Here is a 19,995-nt window from a genome sequence, read left to right on the forward strand (position 1 = left end):
ATCTGATTCTATTAAAAAATTATCTTTAATCCACGCTGCGCAAAGTTGCCATCCTTCTTCTCAAAAGGAGGCTGCAAAATTAAATTACTGGTTGTGAAGTGCTCAGCTGTCACAGCAACAAGTGCCCCAAAGAAGCCCACGGGGAAATAAATAATTGTCTTGAGAGCAGGGACAGAAGAGCTCATGGCTCAACACAGCGGGACAAACAAAGTTGGCCAGTGTGCATCTTCTGCCCCCGTGCTGATCCTGGAAAGCGCAGCCTGCGACCACACAGAGACCACACTGCAACGCAGGCTTACCAGAGAACTGAATTAAAAGCTAAGGCAACTTTGATTGTGGCTTTTCCTGACTTCCAAGAACTTCCTGCAGCTTCTGCAGAAGCATTTCGACTCAGCCGTGCAGCCTCCCCACAGCTTTCGCTACAATGCTTCCTCCAGCCCCCAGTCAGCTGGGGCTCCCTCCTGAGAGCCCTTCAGACCAGCTCTCCCCCCAGCCCTGCTCTGCACCCCATTTATCCTCTGCTCAGCAATCCCTGCTTTGACTTCCCAGCCTTTTACCATGCAAAGTAGAGGCTTCACTTGCTCGGCCACGCGGGACCGTCCCTTTCCCATCACCAGCTCCTCGCCTGAGCACGCAGCCACTTTCCCAGCACCCAGGGCCCAGCTCAGGCCCACAGCAGCCCCACAAGATGCCCAGGGCTGGGCCAGAGCCCTGAGAACCACGGCGGGGGCTTGGTGAGCAGCAGGGACGGGGCAGACCCCAGGGGAAGCTTTGCTCCAGGGCTGGAGACTCCAAGCTCTCCGTCCGTCCCAGGGCTGAGGCTCTCACAGCGTGACAGGGGTGCTCCTTGGCACGTGCCCTCCAGTTTCACTCAGGGAGCAGCAGGTTCTCAGCACAGCTGCTGCCCACGCTCACACGCCAGCATCACTTCCCCGAAAGTTTCAAAACGCTCCCTACCCCCCAGCAACATCAGCCGGGAGGGGAGAATCGCTCAGATAAGGCGACGGAGGGAAGCGTGTCATTTGGGAGTGACTAAGCGGCCTCTTTCCCGGGCCCTCTTCTGAGAACCAGATGAACAATTTGGGGCTGAAACTTCCCAAAATGATTTGGTGACGAGTTTCAGTCCAAGCTGCCAAGGGGATGAGGTTACGCCAGGCTGCAGACGGAGGGTATTAATGGGAAGTGTTGGCAAACGGGCAGAGCGGTTACGGGCTGTTTCAGAAGGGCTCTGCATGAAGAGGAAAAAAAAATAAATAAATAAAACAGAAACTGCACTGCAGGGCAATTTCCCTGGGCTCCAGGGGCAGGGATCAGTGCGTTTGTGTTGTACAGTGTGGTACAGCCAAAATATGAGGTCTTGCCAGCCAGGTGAGCAATTTTGGGAAGTTCTGGAGCAGGCTGCCACCTCCAGATTAATTAAAGCGGGCTACAGCTGCTCTGTGAGTCAGAGAAAAAGCTCGGTGCCAACAAACCACAGGCCAGGGACTGGCCTGGGGGTCGTATGATGATGGCAAGCTGCAGTTGGGCTCTGCTCAGGGCAGGGATCGCCCTCAGGCAGGTAACGGGCGACTTCTCAGCCAGCCTCCGAGCCCCCGAGGCGCTCAGGGCACCCCACACAACCTGCTCCCCAGCACAGCAGGGCAGATCGTCCCCTCCTCTGCGCTCCCTGACTCTCCCCAGGTCTGAGAAGTAACAAATCCTCGTCTTCTCAACCCCTTTGGCAGCTGTCGAGCGGTCAGGAGTGGCTGGAGGCTCTGTTCCTGCCTGTAGCCGGCGGCGTTTCTCTTGCATTACGATCACGAAATGCTGCCTCGCCGTGCGCTCAGCGCTCACTGCCTCATGCTCCTTGCACAGTGCTCGCTGGTCACAGCTTGCAGGGACTGATCGCAGGTTTCAAGAGGAATTAAAACCTCTTCACCCAGCCTGGGGCTCGGTGGACCCGCGGGCGCTGCTGGCACCATCACAGCTCACTCCTCTGCCTGCCGAGGGCACAGAGGTCAGTGGCAGAGGAGAAACTCCTCCAGCACACACCTCTCTTTTGCCTTTTATTCAAATGTGCAGTTTTCCAAGCCTGTACTAGTTATGAGGTGCTACAGCATCTGTGAACTATGTCTAAATGCACTTCCACATGTTTGTTTCTGGCCCTGAATACTTTACTAGCTCTTAAGCTAAAACATCTGAAACCCGCACTCGAAATTTTGGCCGGTGTAAGCCCAAACCAGCTCACTGGTACTGGGCTTGCCTGCAGCACGTCCTCAAGGCCCAGATACGGCCCTTCCCAAATGTTTTGGCCCTTCCCAAGTGCTCTAAAGCATTGGTTTTCAACCTCTGAAACAGTCATTTCAAAGGTTTTGGTCAAAGAGCCGTTCTATGTGTTTCAGCAGCTGGGAGCAAAGTGATAAGGCTCAGCCAGTCCTAACCACTGTAATGCTCTTTCACAAATTGCTTTTCTAAAGACATGATTCAGTTTAGCACCGTGGTCTAAAGCCACCTCCTGCATGGGGCTGCCCTGTCAATGACAGTCAGCGAGCCACTCAGCAGTCATCATTAAAACCGAGCGTCGGTTTTGCAAAATGCAGATCGAATGCTTCTCCAGCCAGGGGGGACTTTTGCCCTGCCAGCTCTCCAGGCACCCAGAGGAGATAAAAACGTGGGAAGGAGAGCACGGCTTCGAGAGAGAGGTGGGATGGGAACATCATTCCTCTGGAATTAATGGGAATGGGACCAGATAAAAATGGGACCAGGAAAAGCAATTCACCGTTGCAGTGGTGACTCAGTTTTAGTCTGGATGATGGAGCAGGGGGAAAGACAGAGTGGGCTACGAGCAGTCACAGTCAGAAACCAGCATTAACCTCACGCACTTCTGGTGGCAGGCACCGACAAATCTCCAGTCGCTGGCAGGTAAGGAGCCCGCTGTTGGGACTCAGCTCACAGCCCTCCTCCCGTGGCCTCGCTGATGACTGAGCAGCAGCACGGCTTCGCAACAGTTTGAAATGATGAACAGGAAAAGCAGCTTTGGAAACAGAACCCAGAGCTATGTCCAAACCCTGCCAGAGAGGCACCTCGTGGCCTCTGATGAGCGCCCAGCCCAGCCCAGCAGCATGCAGGCACGGGCAGAGAACAGGATCCGAATAGTGAGGAGCACAGGAGCTCACTTTGCTCTTCCAGGCTGCATCTCAGTCACACCTACGTCACCTTCTACCTGGTCCTGCAGCACCCTGAGGAACACCAGCTGTATCTACATCAACTGCTCAGCTGCCAGCACCTCTCAAGCTTACTTAGAATAAACGGCCTTCTGAAACAAGCCCCTCTGGGGCTGTAAGGCACTCATTTACTCATTCCTCTTTGGGGACCTGCACCTGAATTCTGAGGACAGAGGATGGCCTGGCCCAGCTGCCCTTGTTCCTCGCGTGCAAGGGGCCTCGCTGCAGGCAGCTACTGCAATCCCTGGGGGAGAAAGGAAGTCTTACAGGGGAGCACAGCAGACCACCTAGATAGGGGGAAGGAAGAGAGTACTGTGATTAAAAAAAAGAAAAAAAAAAAAAAAGAAAACACACACACAAACACCACAAAGCACATATAAGCACAACAAAACACCAACTGCAGCCTGGACCGTGCCATCCATCTCCAGAAGGCTGATGACCCATCCAAAGCCAGATCCCCCTAGGGCAATGCGGAGAGGAGTAAGGGCTGGCTGGGCCACGTCCTGCCTGCTCTGGCTTTAGGGAGCACGGGACAGTGACAGAGCTACTCAGGACACCTCAGGTCAGCAGGAAGGAGCCAGACAAATGCTTTCAAGCACACATCAGCGTTACTCAAGGAGTGTGGGTCCTTTACGAACAGTGCCAGCAATCGCCACATCTCACTTTCCAGAGCAGAACATGACGAGGAAGTCACATGCGAGAGAGCTGCACTAATGTAAGACGGAGATAAGATAAAAGCCAACAGGAAAAAAGACTCATATTTCTGACAGCTTCATATTTCAGGGGGTTGAGTGGTGACCTCTGCGTTTGGATGCTCAGGCATTGAAGCATCTCTACTGCTGCATTGCTTTCTGCAGCTCAACAGCCCGCTGTCGGTAGCGCAAGGGGGGCTTCACAGATAAGGGCTGCCCCAAACATTGCTACTGCATTTTCACAGCTACGTCACTTGTCTGATAAAAGACTCGATCCCTCTGCACAAATAGTTCTTTGTGAGTAGTACTGCAAGGAGGAGGAGACAGAACCACAGGGGCAGCAGGGCAAATCAGTTCATTTTTCATCAAACGGTAAGGAAATAGAGTGAAGCAGGCAGAAAGCAGTACCTCTGTCAAAGGTCTCGGTCTTCTCTCTACAACAAATTCTGTGTGGCAGAGCTCACAGTAACTTGTGTTGGAGGAGGATAACCATTTTTCCAGGCAGCTCTTGTGCACGGTGCCCAGTGTTCCTGTGCAGTCACACGGGGAAAGCAGTCCCTCCCCATTTCCACCTTCGTGACAGATTCGACAGATGGGACCGTCACTAAAGAGGCAGACAAACAGAACGAAATCACGGTCAGAGCAGACACAACGACATGGCCACATCCAGAGATCAGGGGGAGACCCCACCGGGCCCCAGGAGGGTGCACACGCAGCACCCCTGGGTGGCAGCACCCACAGCCCCAGCTGCAGCTCCACTAGCGCTGGGCAGGGGCTGACACCGGCCCCAAGACTGGCCCCGAAGTGCTGACACAAGTCCAGAGGCCCAAAGCAACGCCTGACGACCCCCAGTCAGAGAGCACTGCATGCCCCCAACCACCTAGACCCTTTTGGGAACACCTCGGTGCTCCAACAGCCACCACTTCTCACCCCTCTTGGCTCGAGGCCTCAACCCACAAACCCAAATCCTTTGACTGTGCTCTCAGTCTGCTCTCTTGGGACCTCGTAGTACCAGAAATGCTTTACAAGCTAGGTTGTGTACTACCCTCCAGTTCTTGTCCTGTAAAAAAAAAAAAAAAAAAAAAAAAAAAAAAAAAAAGGGTTTTCCACGCCCCTCAGATTTACAGACCTGTGCCATACCCTGCCCGGTCATGTCTTTCATGAGGAGTCCCAGTCTATTCAATCACATCTCAGAAACACACCCACCTCTCGGATTGCCTTCGCTACCCTTCCCTGTACCTTTTGCGTTTCTAAAGCATCCTTTTAAAGCTGCAGGGACCAGAGCCATACGGTTTTCAGGATCCGTGCACAGCAGGGATTTTTGCAGTGACTATGTTCTGTCCTTTGTCGATTCCTAATTCCCAGCAGTTTATTTGCTTTTCTGTTCTCTGCTGGAGCTTGCACATTGCTGCCACGTGCCTCAGGTCTCCTTCCTCTGAACCCCTGAGCACACACGCAAATCCGGGATGGGTGTCCTTCAGCTGCATCGTTTCACACTGAACTGCACCTATTGTTCTAGCCTGTGGTCACTTCCAGTAAGGTTTGGTTGCCTTAAATTAGGCAGCTGGAGCCATTTTAGCTGCAAGGACATCCTGGCTGGCCTCCAAAAGCACAGGTTTCCTGGAAGCCCCGTGCCACATCTGCCAGCCCCATGACGATGTCTTGGGCTCCCTGGAAAACCTGTGATGGCTTTAGACTTCAGAGTCCACTGGTCTCCACAACTCCACACATCTCCTTAGCATTCAGGAATAAAACGCTGGACAACAGAGGCCCAACCCAGCCCTACCCTTGCTGAACCACGAGAGCTGGTCATTCGCTGCTATCTCCCTTTCCTGCCTTCCAAGCATCTCTCACCCAACACCACCTTTCTCCTCTATCCACAGCCACACGGATTTGGGAGCGGGAGACAGGGTGAGAAAGGAACAGATCTGGGAGCACAGCGCACAGGAAAGGAGCCCATGGGGAAGCACATCGGGGGGACACGAAGGGCTGAGAAGGGCCAGCATGAAAAGTGCACCTCAGCTCAGCAAAGCAGAAGCAAGGCTCCTCTCCTGGAGGTGCACCACAGAGGTGTGAGCACACCCTCTGTGAGCCAGCAAGATCCTTCCTCCGGTGCCCTGAGCCCTCCTCCTCATGCATACCCCTGTGCCACCCCCTTCTCTCTGCCAAACACCACCCACCCCAGTCTCCTAGTTGTTAAATGCCTTTTATTCAAGAGACTTCTTCAGCAGAAATAATCCCCACCACAGGGGAGGTGCTGGAAACTCCATCCCCAGAGGCACTGGGAACTGCGCTGGACATGGCTCTGAGTAGCCTGACCCCACTTTGAAGTTGGCCTTGCTCTGAGGGGAGGCTGGCCCAGACACCCTCCAAAGGGCCCTTCCACACGGGTTTAGTTGGAGATCCTCCGAGCACTGCTGCTGTAAAGCCTTAGTGACTGACCAACAAAACCCCCAGGCCTCGGGTGCTCTCACGCATCTGTTATTTCCTAAGAAAAGCATCTGTAAGACATTTCATCCCTTCTCTTCCTGTTTGAGAAGTTTCATATTTCCAGAGCATTAATATAACCTTGGCTACCAATAAACAACCCAGGAGGAAAAAATTCGCTGACAGTGCGAGAAAAAAATAATGTATTTGTTATCAGACTCCATTTTCCTTCCTCCCTGTCTGGAGGGGGAAGGGGCCTGGCCCCGCTCCTGCACAATTCCCCCTCAGGGGCAGCTTCCCAGCAGCCTGGAGAGACCTTGTCACCAACTCGGCCTGTCACCAATTGTCACCAACTCGGGCTGTCCGTGCAGCCACGCTGCTCCTGGCCTTGTTTCACTCGCAGGACTTCGATGTCTGCTGCCGAGGAGGTTTTGTATTCTCCAAGCACGGTGCCTTCCACCTTCCTGTTTGGATTCCTGCTTCTCTTTCACCTCACGTCCTTCCAGTAACCAAGGCTTGCGCTCAGGTGTTTCAGGCAGGTTTGGTCTCACGTGCCCTCAGCTCAGACACGTCACAGACAAGCCAAATCCTGCGGCTCCTTCGGGCTCGGTGAAGTACTTGTGGCAGGGAAGAGGCTGGAAACAGCCACTGCCAAACTGCATGGGCTGCTGGGCCACGTGGATGCCCCCACGACAAATCTTGTTTGTTTTTCTTTTAAACCTGTCACCTCAGGCAGTTCCCCACCTGATCTCCCCACCTCCATGGGGTTTAAGGGCAGGCACAACTGCTCTCTGCTGTCAGAGGGCAATGTGACCTCCCCTGGCATTTCTAATGCCCTGCCTCAGGTTTGCTGGACAGAGCAATTCTCTCTCCTCAGCTCACATCCAGCCTTCCCACCTCCCTCTCCCACGTTTGCAGTCACCACTTTCACACCTCATCAACGTTTGGCTGACTTCATTGAAAAAAAAAAAAAAAAAGTAACAGCTGTTCAGATAGGATTTAAACACAAAATGTGACCGATGTTACTAGCTGGGCTGAATAATGCTGCCAAATGTCCTCCGTTCCGGAAGCTGCTCAAAATACACGATGAGAAGTCAGGGAAAGAAGAATTTGAGCAACTGGAGGTGCCACCCGGCCCCTCCAGCAATAGCCGGGTGCTGCAGTTCCTGCAACACAAACACCCTCCTCTCCCCAGGGCTGCAAAACCGACCCCGTGCCTTTATGCTAAGCCCATTTGGGAAAGGGGCTTTGCTCCGTTTTCAGCCCTCAAATCGTCTCCACGACCAGCAGTCACGCTCGGTACCGCTGGCGAAGCCCCTCACCAAGAACTTCACAAGACTTCGCCGCCCCCCTCCACCCTGAGAGCTGTGAAAAATGGGGAAAACAAAACAAAACACGGATGCGATCAGCACGAGCCCCGACTACCGGCACGGCCTTACCTCTGTGCGCCCAGCGCCTTGATGACGGTGGAGAGGAGGCGGCCGTCCTTGGCGGTGACCTGCGTGACGTACTGCGGGCGCCCGATGTCGGAGTCCTCCACCGACTTGGAGAGGGCGGCGCTGCCCGGGCAGTCGCAGAGGGAGCCGGGGAGGTGGCAGCAGTCGCCCGTCGTCATCGCAGCTCCAGGTCCTTCTGCCCCGGGGACCTGAAGGGACAGCAGCGCCGTGAGCGCCCAGCACCCCAGTGCCTGCTGCAGGCCCCCCACCCCAGCCCCTCGCCATCACGGGCGCCACCAGGCCCCATCAACTGAAGGGTTTGCTCAGCCTCTGTCCCCTCTGATGTGTCATGCGAGGCCGCCTGGACATTAAATTGAGGCTCCAAGTGTCCTACTTCTGTTGGTTCGCCTCAGCATTGCAAATCCGCCCCTCCCAGCGAGAGCTGCAGGCACACAGCCTTGAACCTGATGAGGCCTTTCCGACGGAACTGGCCGATGTAGGGCAGGCACCAGAAGCCCACTGGGGCCAGGTTGGGTTGGCCACAGCCAGACCCAAAACGTAGGCCCAGGCCCTGTGGAGCCGTCGTGTTTCGCCGACCCGCGGCACCGAACAGCTCTGCAGGGCCCTTCTCTCCAGCTGCACCCAGGTGCTTTCTGAGCTCATCGAAGCCACCAAATCCAAAAAATTCTGTTTTTCCATTTTTTATTCCTTTACAGAAACACAGGCGCCTCCACTTCCACGTCCCCACAGCGAGTGTGCAGGCGTGAGCCACCCAGAAGCGCTGCAGGTCTTCACCGAGGGCAGCAGGGCGCAGCTTTGCTCCTCTCCCTCTCGAAGCCTCAGGCCAGGCGTGACTTTTACAACAGCCTTTCCGCCAGCCTGTGCAAACAGCGAAGGCACCCAGCCACGCTTCTGGCACCTCAGGGACTTACCCAGCAGAGAGCATGAGGAACAAGCAGCAAATGCAAGAATGAGGGAGGAGGTGCAGAGAAAGAGCCCAAGGTGACAAAACAGGAGCTGGCTCAGATAAGCGCAGAGCCCCACGCACCCAGGAGAGCTTTCTGCCTTCGAGGGAGGGCAGCAGCTTGCTCAGGCTGCCAGGAAGAGCCGCGTTCCTCCCCAGCAGGGTTATCTCAACCCTGAAGACAGATGTGCTTTGCAGCTTCAGAAAAAGAGCTGACATTTCCCACCACCTCCCTTAGCCTGGTCCCTCAGAGGTGGTTGCACAGAAATAAAAAGCTGGGGTTACAATTAGTCACAGGCTGGACGTTAGCCAACAATATCATACTGCTGGAAAAGACCAAAATCCTTGTGTCTGTAAACAGGACCGCCTTACGTAAGGCATGCACAGCAATCCCTGAGCACCAGCACCACGAGGATCGCTGCTGAAGTGTCTCATGCTGGTGGCTGGCTTTCAAGAGAGAAACAAACCACTAAACAAAGCTCAAATGAAAGCAACGAATAAAGGAAAAAAGGTCTCAAAAACCACCTTACCAAGAAAAAAATATTATAAGAATTAGGCTCGTTTAATTTAGGGAAGATGGGGGGATGTGAGAGGGAATCTTCAGTCTCTGCCTCGCAGAGGTGGAAGCACACAAACAAACCTTCGCCATCGCATCTGAGGAAATGCCTTTTTGTCTCAAGATCTCTGTGCACAACAGGAGTCAAACATTCCCACGAAACTGCAGTTTTGTCGGGTTCAGCTAAGCCTAAATCAAACTAAAATAGCTAAAGAAAATAAGGGCTTGTTCCTGGTTGGAGGCTTGGCCAGACTACAGAGGAAGAAAACAAAAAGCCAGTACGAGAACATGATCGTTGGAGCCCTGAAAACACGGATTTGGGTAAGCACCGGTGTTTTTTCACCTCTTGTAAATTAAGCAATTCTTTCACAACCAAAAGCTTCACCTGCCCAAATGGCTCCCTTCAGGGTGAGCACGTTCAAGAGGGGAGGAGGAGCACTTCTCTGGTGTCTCAGCACCCAACGCTTCAGCAGCATCCACCCAAGTCACAGAACGTTTTCTGATTTGTAATAGAAAAGCTTCTAATTTATCACAGCTGTTCTGGATAACCATCTTCAAACCCTTCCTCTGCACTGGGACAGGAATAGGCTCGAGCTCATGGGCAGGTCAATCCCCACTGAAACGACCAGAGATCTTTCCATCAGCTTTGAAATGAACTGAACGGGTCCAGCATGGCCTCAGCTCAGCATCTCCGTCCTTCTGCGCAAGGAGCATGCAGAGTTAATGCCACTTTTCTTATTGCTTTCCTTTTTTTTTTTTTAAGAAAAAAAAAGGCAAAAATAAAAAGCTGCTCCAACTCTAAAGAGCAAAAAGTAAGATGATAAATGCTATTGGAATGACTTAAGTCAGCTGTTTTGCAAGTTAAGGAGTTCTTTCAGTTTTAAAAGCCTCTGACTGAAGCAGACATGAGAAGATATATGCTTTTAATAAAAAGGTTGGTTCCATTTGTTCAGCCAAAATCTTGTTTATTTTTAAGTCCAGAGGAAAAAAGGCCCATTTTGTGTATTGGAATAAAACTGCTCTCACTCCCTGTGTCCTGGGAGTATTTATACTGAGGCTCTTTGTGCTCCGCATCTGACAGCTACAGGCAGCCCCGTGTCCTTGCCCTGGCAGCCCCGCTCGGGGTGCGGGGGAATTGCCACCCCGCAGTCTATCAGGAAGCGCGTGGTTTTCGATTACAAGTTATTTGGCATTTCCTTGTCGGGGTCCGTCCCAGGGTGGAGCCTGAACTCACCGCTTTAATATGCAACTGACTCATGTCATTCAGCAAACACAAAGGAAAAGCAGCGAGATTTTCATGGATACAGTTAGCGGGGAAGTCACTGAAATCCAAAGATAACATCTGCGGTGTGCTCCATTTCCAATTCCATACCCAGCTGCACATGAACCACGGTGTACAGCCAAGCCAGTCCCTTTCCTGGCTCCCTGAAGGCTTCAGCTCATCACCACGCAGCCTCCTCTCACAACTGTCAACAGCTCACCGAATCCAAACCCAACCTCTGAGCAGAAACCCCAAAAACACAGCCGGGATGAAGTACCAAACAGCTGGTTTGAACCACACACGGCTTTTTCTGGGCAGCTGTGATTTCTGAGCCTACTCCTTGGAGATGTATTTCTTATTCGCATTATTAAAAAACAAAAACAATAAAGATCTCCGAGACATTAAGTTTATTACCAATGTCTCCTGTGCTGCTCGCTTAGACAAGAGCAAATAAATCAGAGGTCTCTTCTCAGCAACATTTTGTAGCCTAAGCTGCTAAGCAGATCCAGGATACAAACGGTCGAGCTTTCAGGGCTTATTCAAGCTGAAGAAAAACAAACCCTGTTTGTGGAAAGTTGGCTCAGCAGAGCGACTTGTGCACCAGGGCTCCAAAACTCAAACACGTGCAGCGAGATGCGGCGTCCCTCGAAGAGCAGCAAGCACCCTGCTGCACCGCAGGGCCCGTGGTGCTCCTGCAGGATCCTGCCTGCTGCCCAGCTCACGCAAAACATTCCTGTAAAAAATCCTCCTTAGCAGTCTTCCAGCATTGCAGTGAGAATTGCAATCCGGTTTGTATCATCCAGAGGGCAACGGGAGTTTCTCAACTCCCCAAAACGATTGAGCAGCTCAGGGCTGCAGAGGTCAGGCTGCTCTCCATCCAGAAGTCATGCCCAGCAGGAAAAGCAAAAGACAAGGAGCTAAAGGCTCGGTTCTGCATATTTCAAGCCTGCAGCTTGATAAGACAGCTCTTCAGCTCTTTCTCCCAGACAGGGGAACCACAGCAGGCCAGATAAATGTATGGAACAAAGCCACGCAGCAAAAAGCCAGAATCAAGATCAAAAAGGCAGCAGGAATGACTAAGGAAGAAAGAAAGATGCTAAATAGTGGGCAATTGTTAGGTTCAGGTTGTGGCTCCTCTGGGCTGCTCGTGGCTTGTCTACATGATGAATATCTCAACCGGTGTAAAGCCTTGGAGCAGTTTTGGAGCTCTGATGGGATCCAGAGCAAACTGGAACCAGAAGCAGCTCCACCTTCTTTGTGTGCTGCTCACCAGCTTTTGTAGTGATCTTCCAAGCTGATGGCTTCCCTGGAACATCTCCACCACGAAGCCCACCTCCCGGCAGCGCTGCCAGCAGCCACGTTTGCTGCTCTCCCTGAGCAGTCCCTTCCCCTGATGACAATACCCAAGATCTGGCACCAGGCTACAGCAACCTCAGGAGATAACCAAGCTGGAGGCAACATAACCCACTCAGAACCACAAATAATGTTTGGTTTGTTTTTAGCTAGTAAACCATTAGATTCTTTGTGTGCAGATGGCCAAATATCCAACCACTGCTCACGCAAGCTGACATTTCACCCCCAAGAGCACGGCTTCCCAGCTTGCCTTTCCAACCCAGTTTTTATCTCACCTGGGATCGCAGGCACTGCGTTTCCTAATCATACGATCTTACAGATGTCGTTAGTGAACTGAGAGGTTTTCACTTGCTGCAGGGCGTTTTCAAACACCAGTGCTTTCCTTTTCACCACAAAAACTGGATTTCCCAAATCCTGGGGCCCTACGACTGCCTGAACTCAAACTTCTTGTGGGAGTCGGTACAAAGGATTGCTTCCTTCGCCACCTCGAGGCACTGCCACCAAGTCCACGCACGGAGGGATGGGATGAGTGGTCTGAAGTCCTCCCAGCTGCTTTTAACCGGTTGCAGAGCTGCTTTAATCTATAGAAGCAAACAAGCAGAAATCCAAATAAAACCAACCATCAGCCCCAAGCTGCTGCAGGGCTTTGTTTTTTATTTTTGCTTGTTTAAACACACTCTCTGCTGAGGGCTGAATACAGCAGCACTGCTTTGTTCTTTAAAAAACTACAAGTTCTTGTTCAGCACCCGTCTGACTCCCAGGAGTCACCCTGTGGGTCTGCTGAATAATGCTTTAAGGTACCCGAAAAGCCAGATCTGCCCACGCCTGATCCATCAGCTGAAGATAGCTGTGAAGCTTCACAAGACGTGCCCTCAGACACAGAGAAGGGAGCTCTGCAACTTCAACGCTACCCCTGCACAGCCCAGGACTTGGGAAGAAATCTCAGGAGCCAGAGGCTCTGAAGGCAAGAGCCCGGCAAGTCGGGGTGCAAGGAGAGCCCTCCCCTAGCGCAAATGCTCACGACCTTTCACGCCATAAAACCCAGCACAGAATCAAACCCGATGCCGCACAACACCTCCTGAAGTCCCAGAGAATTTTGTAACACAGCACACAGGAAAGCATTTCGCTCCCCAGGCAGCTTCTCAATTTCCTGCCTGGCCTGCGACATCTCGCTGAGATGCTGCAAGACCTTCAGCATTAACTTTCTCTTCAGATGATGCCAGGGGAGCAGTGCTGTGAACCAGTCCGTCACGGGCCAAACCTGATCCTAGGCTCAAAAACATAAACAAAAAAATATCAAGGGACAAAGTCCTGGGAACTTGTGAACCCTCTAATAAAGCTTCCCGCTGGGAACAACCTCCTCCTGCACCTTTAGGTTGAGATGGAGATGCTGTGCGGGACCTGCTCGTGCAGCTCTCCAGGTTTCACCGTGTCACACCCAGGAGGACGTTGGAAGCTTCTGGGAAGCATCTGGACCCGTGTTTCTGTCACATTTGCATTTTATCTGCCTCCATAAGGGACTCGACTCAGCTGCCCTGCAACATCTACAGTAACTCAGCTCACCAGAAATCAAATAGAAACACAAACCTTTGCTCACCAGGCTCTTGCTGGGTACCAACGACCAAAACTTCCCATCTCTGGGCCAACTCCTGTTCGGATTTATTCCAGAAGCTCTCCGCAGCCTTGACCATTTTTACTGTGGTTTGATGGTGAACGTGTTTGTTTTCCAAACACAGATGACAACACAGCCTACCAAAGGATGTGATTCTATTTTATTTTTTTTCCACAGAGAAAAACGATGTCACAAGCTGGAGGGAAGGGATGCCATCCCGAGGGACCTGGGCATGCTCAAGAGGTGTGCCTCTGAGAACCTCATGAGGTTCAGCAAGGCCAAGTGCAAGGTTCTGCATCTGGGCAGGGCAATCCCAAGCACAGACACAGGCTGGCAATGTGTGCCTGCAGCCCAGAAAGCCAGCCGTATCCTGGGCTGCAACAAAAGCAGCGTGGCCAGCAGGGTGAGGGAGGGGATTGTCCCCCTCTGCTCTGCTCTTGTGAGACCCCACCTGAGGCCCTGTGTTCAGCTCTGGGGCCCCCAGCACAAGAAGGACAGGGACATACTAGAATGATACTAGGAGGCCACAGGGATGCTCAGGGGCTGGAGCAGCTCTGCTCTGAGGACAGGCTGAGGGAGTTGGGGGTGTTCAGCCTGGAGAAGAGAAAGCTCCAGGGAGAACTTACAGCGGCCTGCCAGTACCTGAAGGGGCTGCAGGAAAGTTGGGGAGGGACTCTGTCATAGAGTGTAGCGATAGGATAAGGGGTAATGGCTTTAAACTAAAATAGGGTAGGTTTAGGTTAGATATAAGGAAGAAATTCTTTACTCTGAGGGTGGTGAGGCCCTGGCACAGGCTGCTCATAGAAGCTGTGGATGCCCCAGGCCTGGAGGTGCTCAAGGCCAGGCTGGATGGGGCTTTGAGCAGAATTGGGCTGCTGGGAGGCGTCCCTGCCCATGGCAGGGGGGTTGAACTAGATGGTCTTTAAGGCCCCTTCCAACCCCAACCATTCTGTGATTCTGTAAGCTGATTTCTACTCCCTGCTGGTAAAAAATAAAAAATAAAAAAATAAAAAAAATAAAAAAGATTACCTGCACGTTAGTACCAGGCCTAGCACACACAGGCAGGTTAGTGACTGGCAATGATGAAACCCAGGCAGCGAGTATCCAGTGCTACTCCCTGGGCTCTCCCTTAGGTGGGCCCTCATTTTCACTTAATTTTGTAGGGATGGGTCTGCTGGAACACGGCAGGGCTCCTGTTAGCCCAGAGATTGGGATATACATCGTGTCTTTCACCTTCTGGTTTGTCAACCGAACTATTTCAGCAGATCATTGCCTAATATAGGTTATATTAGGCAATAATGTGTTACTCAGTGCTCAAAAAGCAAAAGAGTCAAGCGAAGATGCTGGAAAATAATCAGTGTAAAAATGAGAAGCCGAAAGGATGACTTTTTTTCTCGCTACAGGCTGTACTTTGGAAAGATCAGGCCATGCCTAACAGCTGGAGTGCCAAAACGAACAAAGTTATCTCAGATCTTCTGAGACTTGTTATCTGCCCCGAGACTGTATGAAAGGAAAGTTTACTGCTCCTTAATTACCAACATCTGGAAAAATGAATTGCAACATTCAGAGAAAATTCTTTGCAGAGGATATCTCCAACCAAAACTCAGCCATTTTAATAGCAAGTTCCATAAGGAAACCATCGAAAACAAGCTGGGACATGAGGAACACCTGCTCCTCCTCTGAGTAGTCCGAGGCCATCAGTTTTTAAGAGGTGAGCAGCAGCATGATTCACCACGTAACGCAACCGTACAGCCTCTGTTCCCACCTCCCCCTGCACCTTATTATTCCCTTGCTGTAGGGAAAGCAAGATGCTTTAGAAAGGCTTGCAAGTTTTCTCTAAATCACAAACCAGGATGAAAACCACATGGCTATTATGCCCACTAAGCAATGCTTGCAGAAATTACTTTGCAGAGGGGAAAATAACCCCCAGCTACCTGCCAGCACACCCCTGCTCCTGCCGAGCTAGGTGGCCTCTCATTTCCCTCTGCACCTCAGCCTTCTACCAAAATAACAGCAGTAACAATGCACGAATGCTCCTGCTTCCTATCCCGAGAGCTTCAGAGAGCTCCCCGTTAAAGAGAGGCAGCATCTGCAGCAACGCCAAAGCTCAGCGGCTCCCCTGTCCTGTGCTGTCACCTCCCAGGCAGTTTCAGTTTTATTCGGAACAAATGCATTTTCCAGCTCTGGGCAATACACCAGAAGGAAAAAAAAAAAAAAAAAACAAACCACACTTTACTGTAGCAGTAACGCATGCACCAGATCAACACGGAAGCGCCCACACAATGTTGGGTCGGTCAATCATTACTCAGAAGGATGCAAAACATTATTTTGGGACCGGGAATCCTGTGCCAGAATTTGCGCTCGCCTCGGCGTCCTCCCCCTTGGTTTACAAAGCACCATTTACGCTGTTTTACAATTAATAATGCTTCGTCTGGAGACAAACTGGAGCTGGAGGAAGCCGCCTGGCAGCACGCGGCGGCCCTGCTCAGGAAGGATCGTGCCAACGGCTCAGGCCAGCACGCAGCCAGCGCTCGAAATCAGGCTGATCTGTGAGCAGGTATCTGATCTAGAATTTAACTTGCCTATTTATATGTTTCAACTTTGCTATTTCACTGTGCAAATCTCTTTAGCATGCTCAGTCTCCAAAGAGATTGCTAGCAAAGCCAGCTCCCACCCCTCCACACCTGAAGAGCCCCAGGGCAGGCTCCAGCCATGAGCATCCTCAGTCCCCACGGCCAAGGAGTAGCTGCTCCCTGCTGCCTTCACCAGCGTCTCCCTTTCACCTGCTCCTTACTGCTACATGCTCCCTCCTCAATTCTGAAGGGCAACTTCACTGTTGATACCAGTGCTGCAAAATCCCAGTCTCTCTCCCCCCCATTTAAGTCTGCGATATTTTGCTTAGGTTGCATTTCTTGTGGAGACACAGGCCTTGACCGATCTGTCTGCAGGGAAGTACAAAAAACCGTGGAGGAAATAAAAGTTGAGAACAGTCCAGAGCTTCAGTTTACCTTGCAAACTGCTGACAGCACCTTCCCCTCTCACCCCTCTCAAAGCTTTTGGTTGAAACAGGGCTAAAGACATCAAAGCTTCAAACAGAACCATAGGTGTTAAAGCAAGACTTCAAGACCTTGGCTCGTTTGTTTGTACTTGACACTTTGTCCAAGGCAGCATTGCTCCTTGCTCCTCTGAAAAAACACCCTCTTTTGGGGAGCAGCAGGAAAATGCTTCCTTCAGCCTGTCACTGACTCCACGACAGGCGGCTAACATCGCAAGAGCCCTTCCAGTGCCTGTCCTTGAGGTTAACCACACTCAATCACCTTCTGTTTGATCAGAAACTGGAAAGTTGAGAAATTGAAGCTGAGAGTTGGAAACCTGGAAGGAAAGACGTGGAGCTGCCTGTTCTGACTGCAGCTGGGGACAAATCACAGGTCACTGCTCACCCCGGAGAGACCCAGGCCAGCACTGAGCACAAGAGGCAGGGCAGGCTCCGGGGCAGCATGGCTGACCGTGGGTGCTTGCTTACAAGAGGACACAAATGGCTCAGTCTCTCCCCCGAGATGCTTCATCAGTCCTTGCCTTCAGGATTTTGCCATTCTGCATTTTGCCACCAGCGCGCTGAGCTCTTGTAACACACACCAGGTACATGAATGGAGCCGTTCCACCACCGAGGGGCTCTTGGTGGCATTTGTAGCGCTGCCGTGCCAGAGGGGACCCACTCTAATGATGGCAAGCATGGCACAAGCACGACACAGCCCACAGGACCACGTCCTCCCCAGGGGATCGGTGCTGTCACGGCCAGCACAGAGCAAGGAGAGACAGAGCCAGGGTTTGGGCTGGCATAGGGTAACCCCACCAAGGAAAGCAGCTTGACACAACCCACACGGGAGCTGCCTGCCCAGCACTCGCATCACTCCTGTGCCACGCTCAGCTCTGCCTGTGACCCCCTTGATTTCTCACCTGGCTCCTCTCTCACCTCATGGGGCCCACATGGCTCTTCCTTACTAAGCTGGAAGCAGTGAGTGTGTGTCCAGGGGGACAAACACAGGTACACGGAGATCCCTTCTCGCTCGTGGGGAGAGTCTGAGCTAAAAGCACACGAGCACAAGTCACCTAGAAGCAAATAAAACTGGGGGGTGGAAAAAACACACCAGTTACAAACTCTGCTCCAAGAGGAAAACGAGCGAAGAGTTTATAAAACGGAAACTCTGAAAGCTCCAAATATTCGAAACTGAGTCAAAGTCAAGTAGGGGAAAAACAAACTCATCCTGTAGTTTATAGTGCAGGATGCCTGATTCCTCCCTTCATCTTCTAGGAAGCGGTTTTGCATTTTTCAGAGTCAGAAGCTAAGATGTTTTAAACAACAGAGAAAAAAGCCCCTAAATTTACACTACACTTTGTATCTTGGCTTGCAGAACTACTCCAGGCAGTCACACAGTGAGGACCTGCAGCAGTCCCTCAGGGCCAACAGGCTCTCAGAGCCCGTATCCAGCCTCTCCTTCCCCAGTTCCCAGATCGTGCTGGAAGCATTTGGGGTTGATTCTGGCCATGCTGTCTGAAGGAATCTCTGCAACTTCCTCCTGGGGAAACATCGTGTCCTCCACTTGCTTGATCCAGGCCAGCATCAATAACCCGGAATGAGAAAGCCCCTCTGCCAGCATCTCTTAAGGCAAGGACTCTGTCAGAATCTGTTTACGATCAGTACATTCATGACACTGCTCCTCTGCTCGGCCTCCTTGGTGTCCAGCACGGGGTGACCTCAGTCTGCAGCCTCAGTGCAATTCCACAGCAAAATAAAACCAACGAACACAGCCAAGCACAACAGAAACAAGAAACCATCGGTTCTATTGCTTTTTTTTTCTGTTTCCACTTATTTTTTCAATAACGCCAGTGGTGTTGATCAGCGAGCCCCGCAGACAACCCAGATTTCACAGCTGGTACTCAACATCCATGGCACACACGTGAAGCACAGGCTTCCTGTGCCACCTGGCCCACAGTTGCTGGCCTGCAACGCTCCAGCCCACGCCAGCGGGAAGCTGGACCTGGCATCCTCAGTTTGGGTTATTAAATTCACCGCTACGGTGCATGTGACAAAGGGATTTTCCAGTCCCTGCTCCTCTCCCTCCAATCCTGTTCCTGAAGGGCTCCTTACCGTCAGTGCTTCAAGTGCACCTGGAAAAGCAGCGCTTTTCTAGTCCTCCACTCTGCCCTGCAGCTGTCTCTGTAATCCTTTGGAGATACAAAAACTGTATTCAGGCACTTAAGCTTTGGAAAGACGAGGCTCACATCCAGCTGTTGGAAGGATTACTCCATGCGTGTGCAAGCCTGACAGCCACGCAGGGTCGCACGTCCCTGTGAGCAGGGTGAAGGGGACCGGCCACGGCCACCGGAGCTGACCCAGCACAGCGGCATCACCAGGACTCTTGGCAAGAGTCTGGAGAGGGTCTGGAAGATGGAGAAAGTGCCGGAAACTACATCCAAAGGGAAAAGTGCACAGAAATGCTCGGTGGAAGAAGAGAGGAGCAGAATCAGAGCCCTGAAGAAAACAAGGGCTGGCAGCAGGGCCGAGAGGGGGGAACAAACAGCCCCGTGAGCACAAGGGAGGGATACGTGAGGGATATGGGGCGGGAGGAGAAGCAGGTCCCCAACTGGGGGATCTCCCTCGCACGTGCTGGAGCGGGACAGCCGGTTCTTGGGGTGAAGCAGCCACAGCTCCAAACGCCACCGTGCCCGATGAGCGGCCAGAGCTGCTCCTGCTGGCCCCGACACCGCTGCCCATGGTTCCTAACCTGCCTCCTCGCACGGCCTCAGCCCCACAAGGCTTCCTCCAAGGCGCGGGGCAGCCGGGGCCGTCCTGAGGGGCAGCGTCCAGCCCGGAGCCGTGACGTTTCCACAGGTCGCCCCGCTCAAAGCGGCCTCGGCCAAAGACCCCCGAGGGGCTTTTGGGTTTCTCGAGGGGGTCCCGGCACCGGGCAGAGCCCAGCGGGTGGGAGCAGAAGGCTCGGAGGCCGGGAGGGCCCCTCCAATGTCACGGCCATCTTCCTCCGCCACCGGCCGGCTCGCCCCTGGGACGCGTGCCGTGATCCAGCAGTTTTTGGCCTCCGCCGCCGCCGGTTGAGACGTCAAAAATAAGAAAAATAAGAAAAAAAATAATAATAAATTTTAAAAAAACGGCGGAGAGGAGACGGCGAAACTTCAAGGGAGGCCAAGCCGGGGCCGCGCAGGCCCCGCGGGGTCGAGATGCGGGAGCGGAGCCGCTCCGGGACGGGCACGGAGCGAGGAGGGAACCGCGGGGGCCGATTTGGAGCCTCCCCCGTCCCCCGTTCGCCACCCCGGGGCCGGTCCCCGCCGGCTCCCAGCGGCTGTGGGACCCCCGGGGCCGGGCTCCCCCGGAGCCTCCCCCCGCAAGCGCTGCGGGGCTCGGTCCCGGTCCCGGTCCCGGTCCCGCCGCTTCGTGCCCGTGGCCGCCCCCCCCGCCCCCCCCTCGCCCCGTA

General features: G+C 52.9%; 1 protein-coding gene across 2 annotated transcripts in view; it reads right to left on the reverse strand.

The window, feature by feature from the left end:
- MARCHF2 (membrane associated ring-CH-type finger 2) overlaps positions 1–19,995 on the reverse strand; it is a 34,533-nt gene that overhangs the window by 14,481 nt on the left and 57 nt on the right. The window contains exons 1-3 of one of the 2 annotated variants that reach the window (XM_032203787.1): positions 12,168–12,189; positions 7,762–7,967; positions 4,304–4,499 (exon numbers count right to left, since the gene is read on the reverse strand). In XM_032203787.1, coding sequence (XP_032059678.1) covers positions 4,304–4,499; positions 7,762–7,937 — 372 coding nt within the window. In that variant the 5' untranslated portion in view covers positions 7,938–7,967; positions 12,168–12,189. Of the gene's footprint in view, positions 1–4,303; positions 4,500–7,761; positions 7,968–12,167; positions 12,190–19,995 lie in introns of those variants that run through there. The other variant, XM_032203786.1, reaches the window with a different exon arrangement.

Source organism: Aythya fuligula, chromosome 26, assembly GCF_009819795.1.
Source record: "Aythya fuligula isolate bAytFul2 chromosome 26, bAytFul2.pri, whole genome shotgun sequence".
NCBI classification, from domain to species: domain Eukaryota; kingdom Metazoa; phylum Chordata; class Aves; order Anseriformes; family Anatidae; genus Aythya; species Aythya fuligula.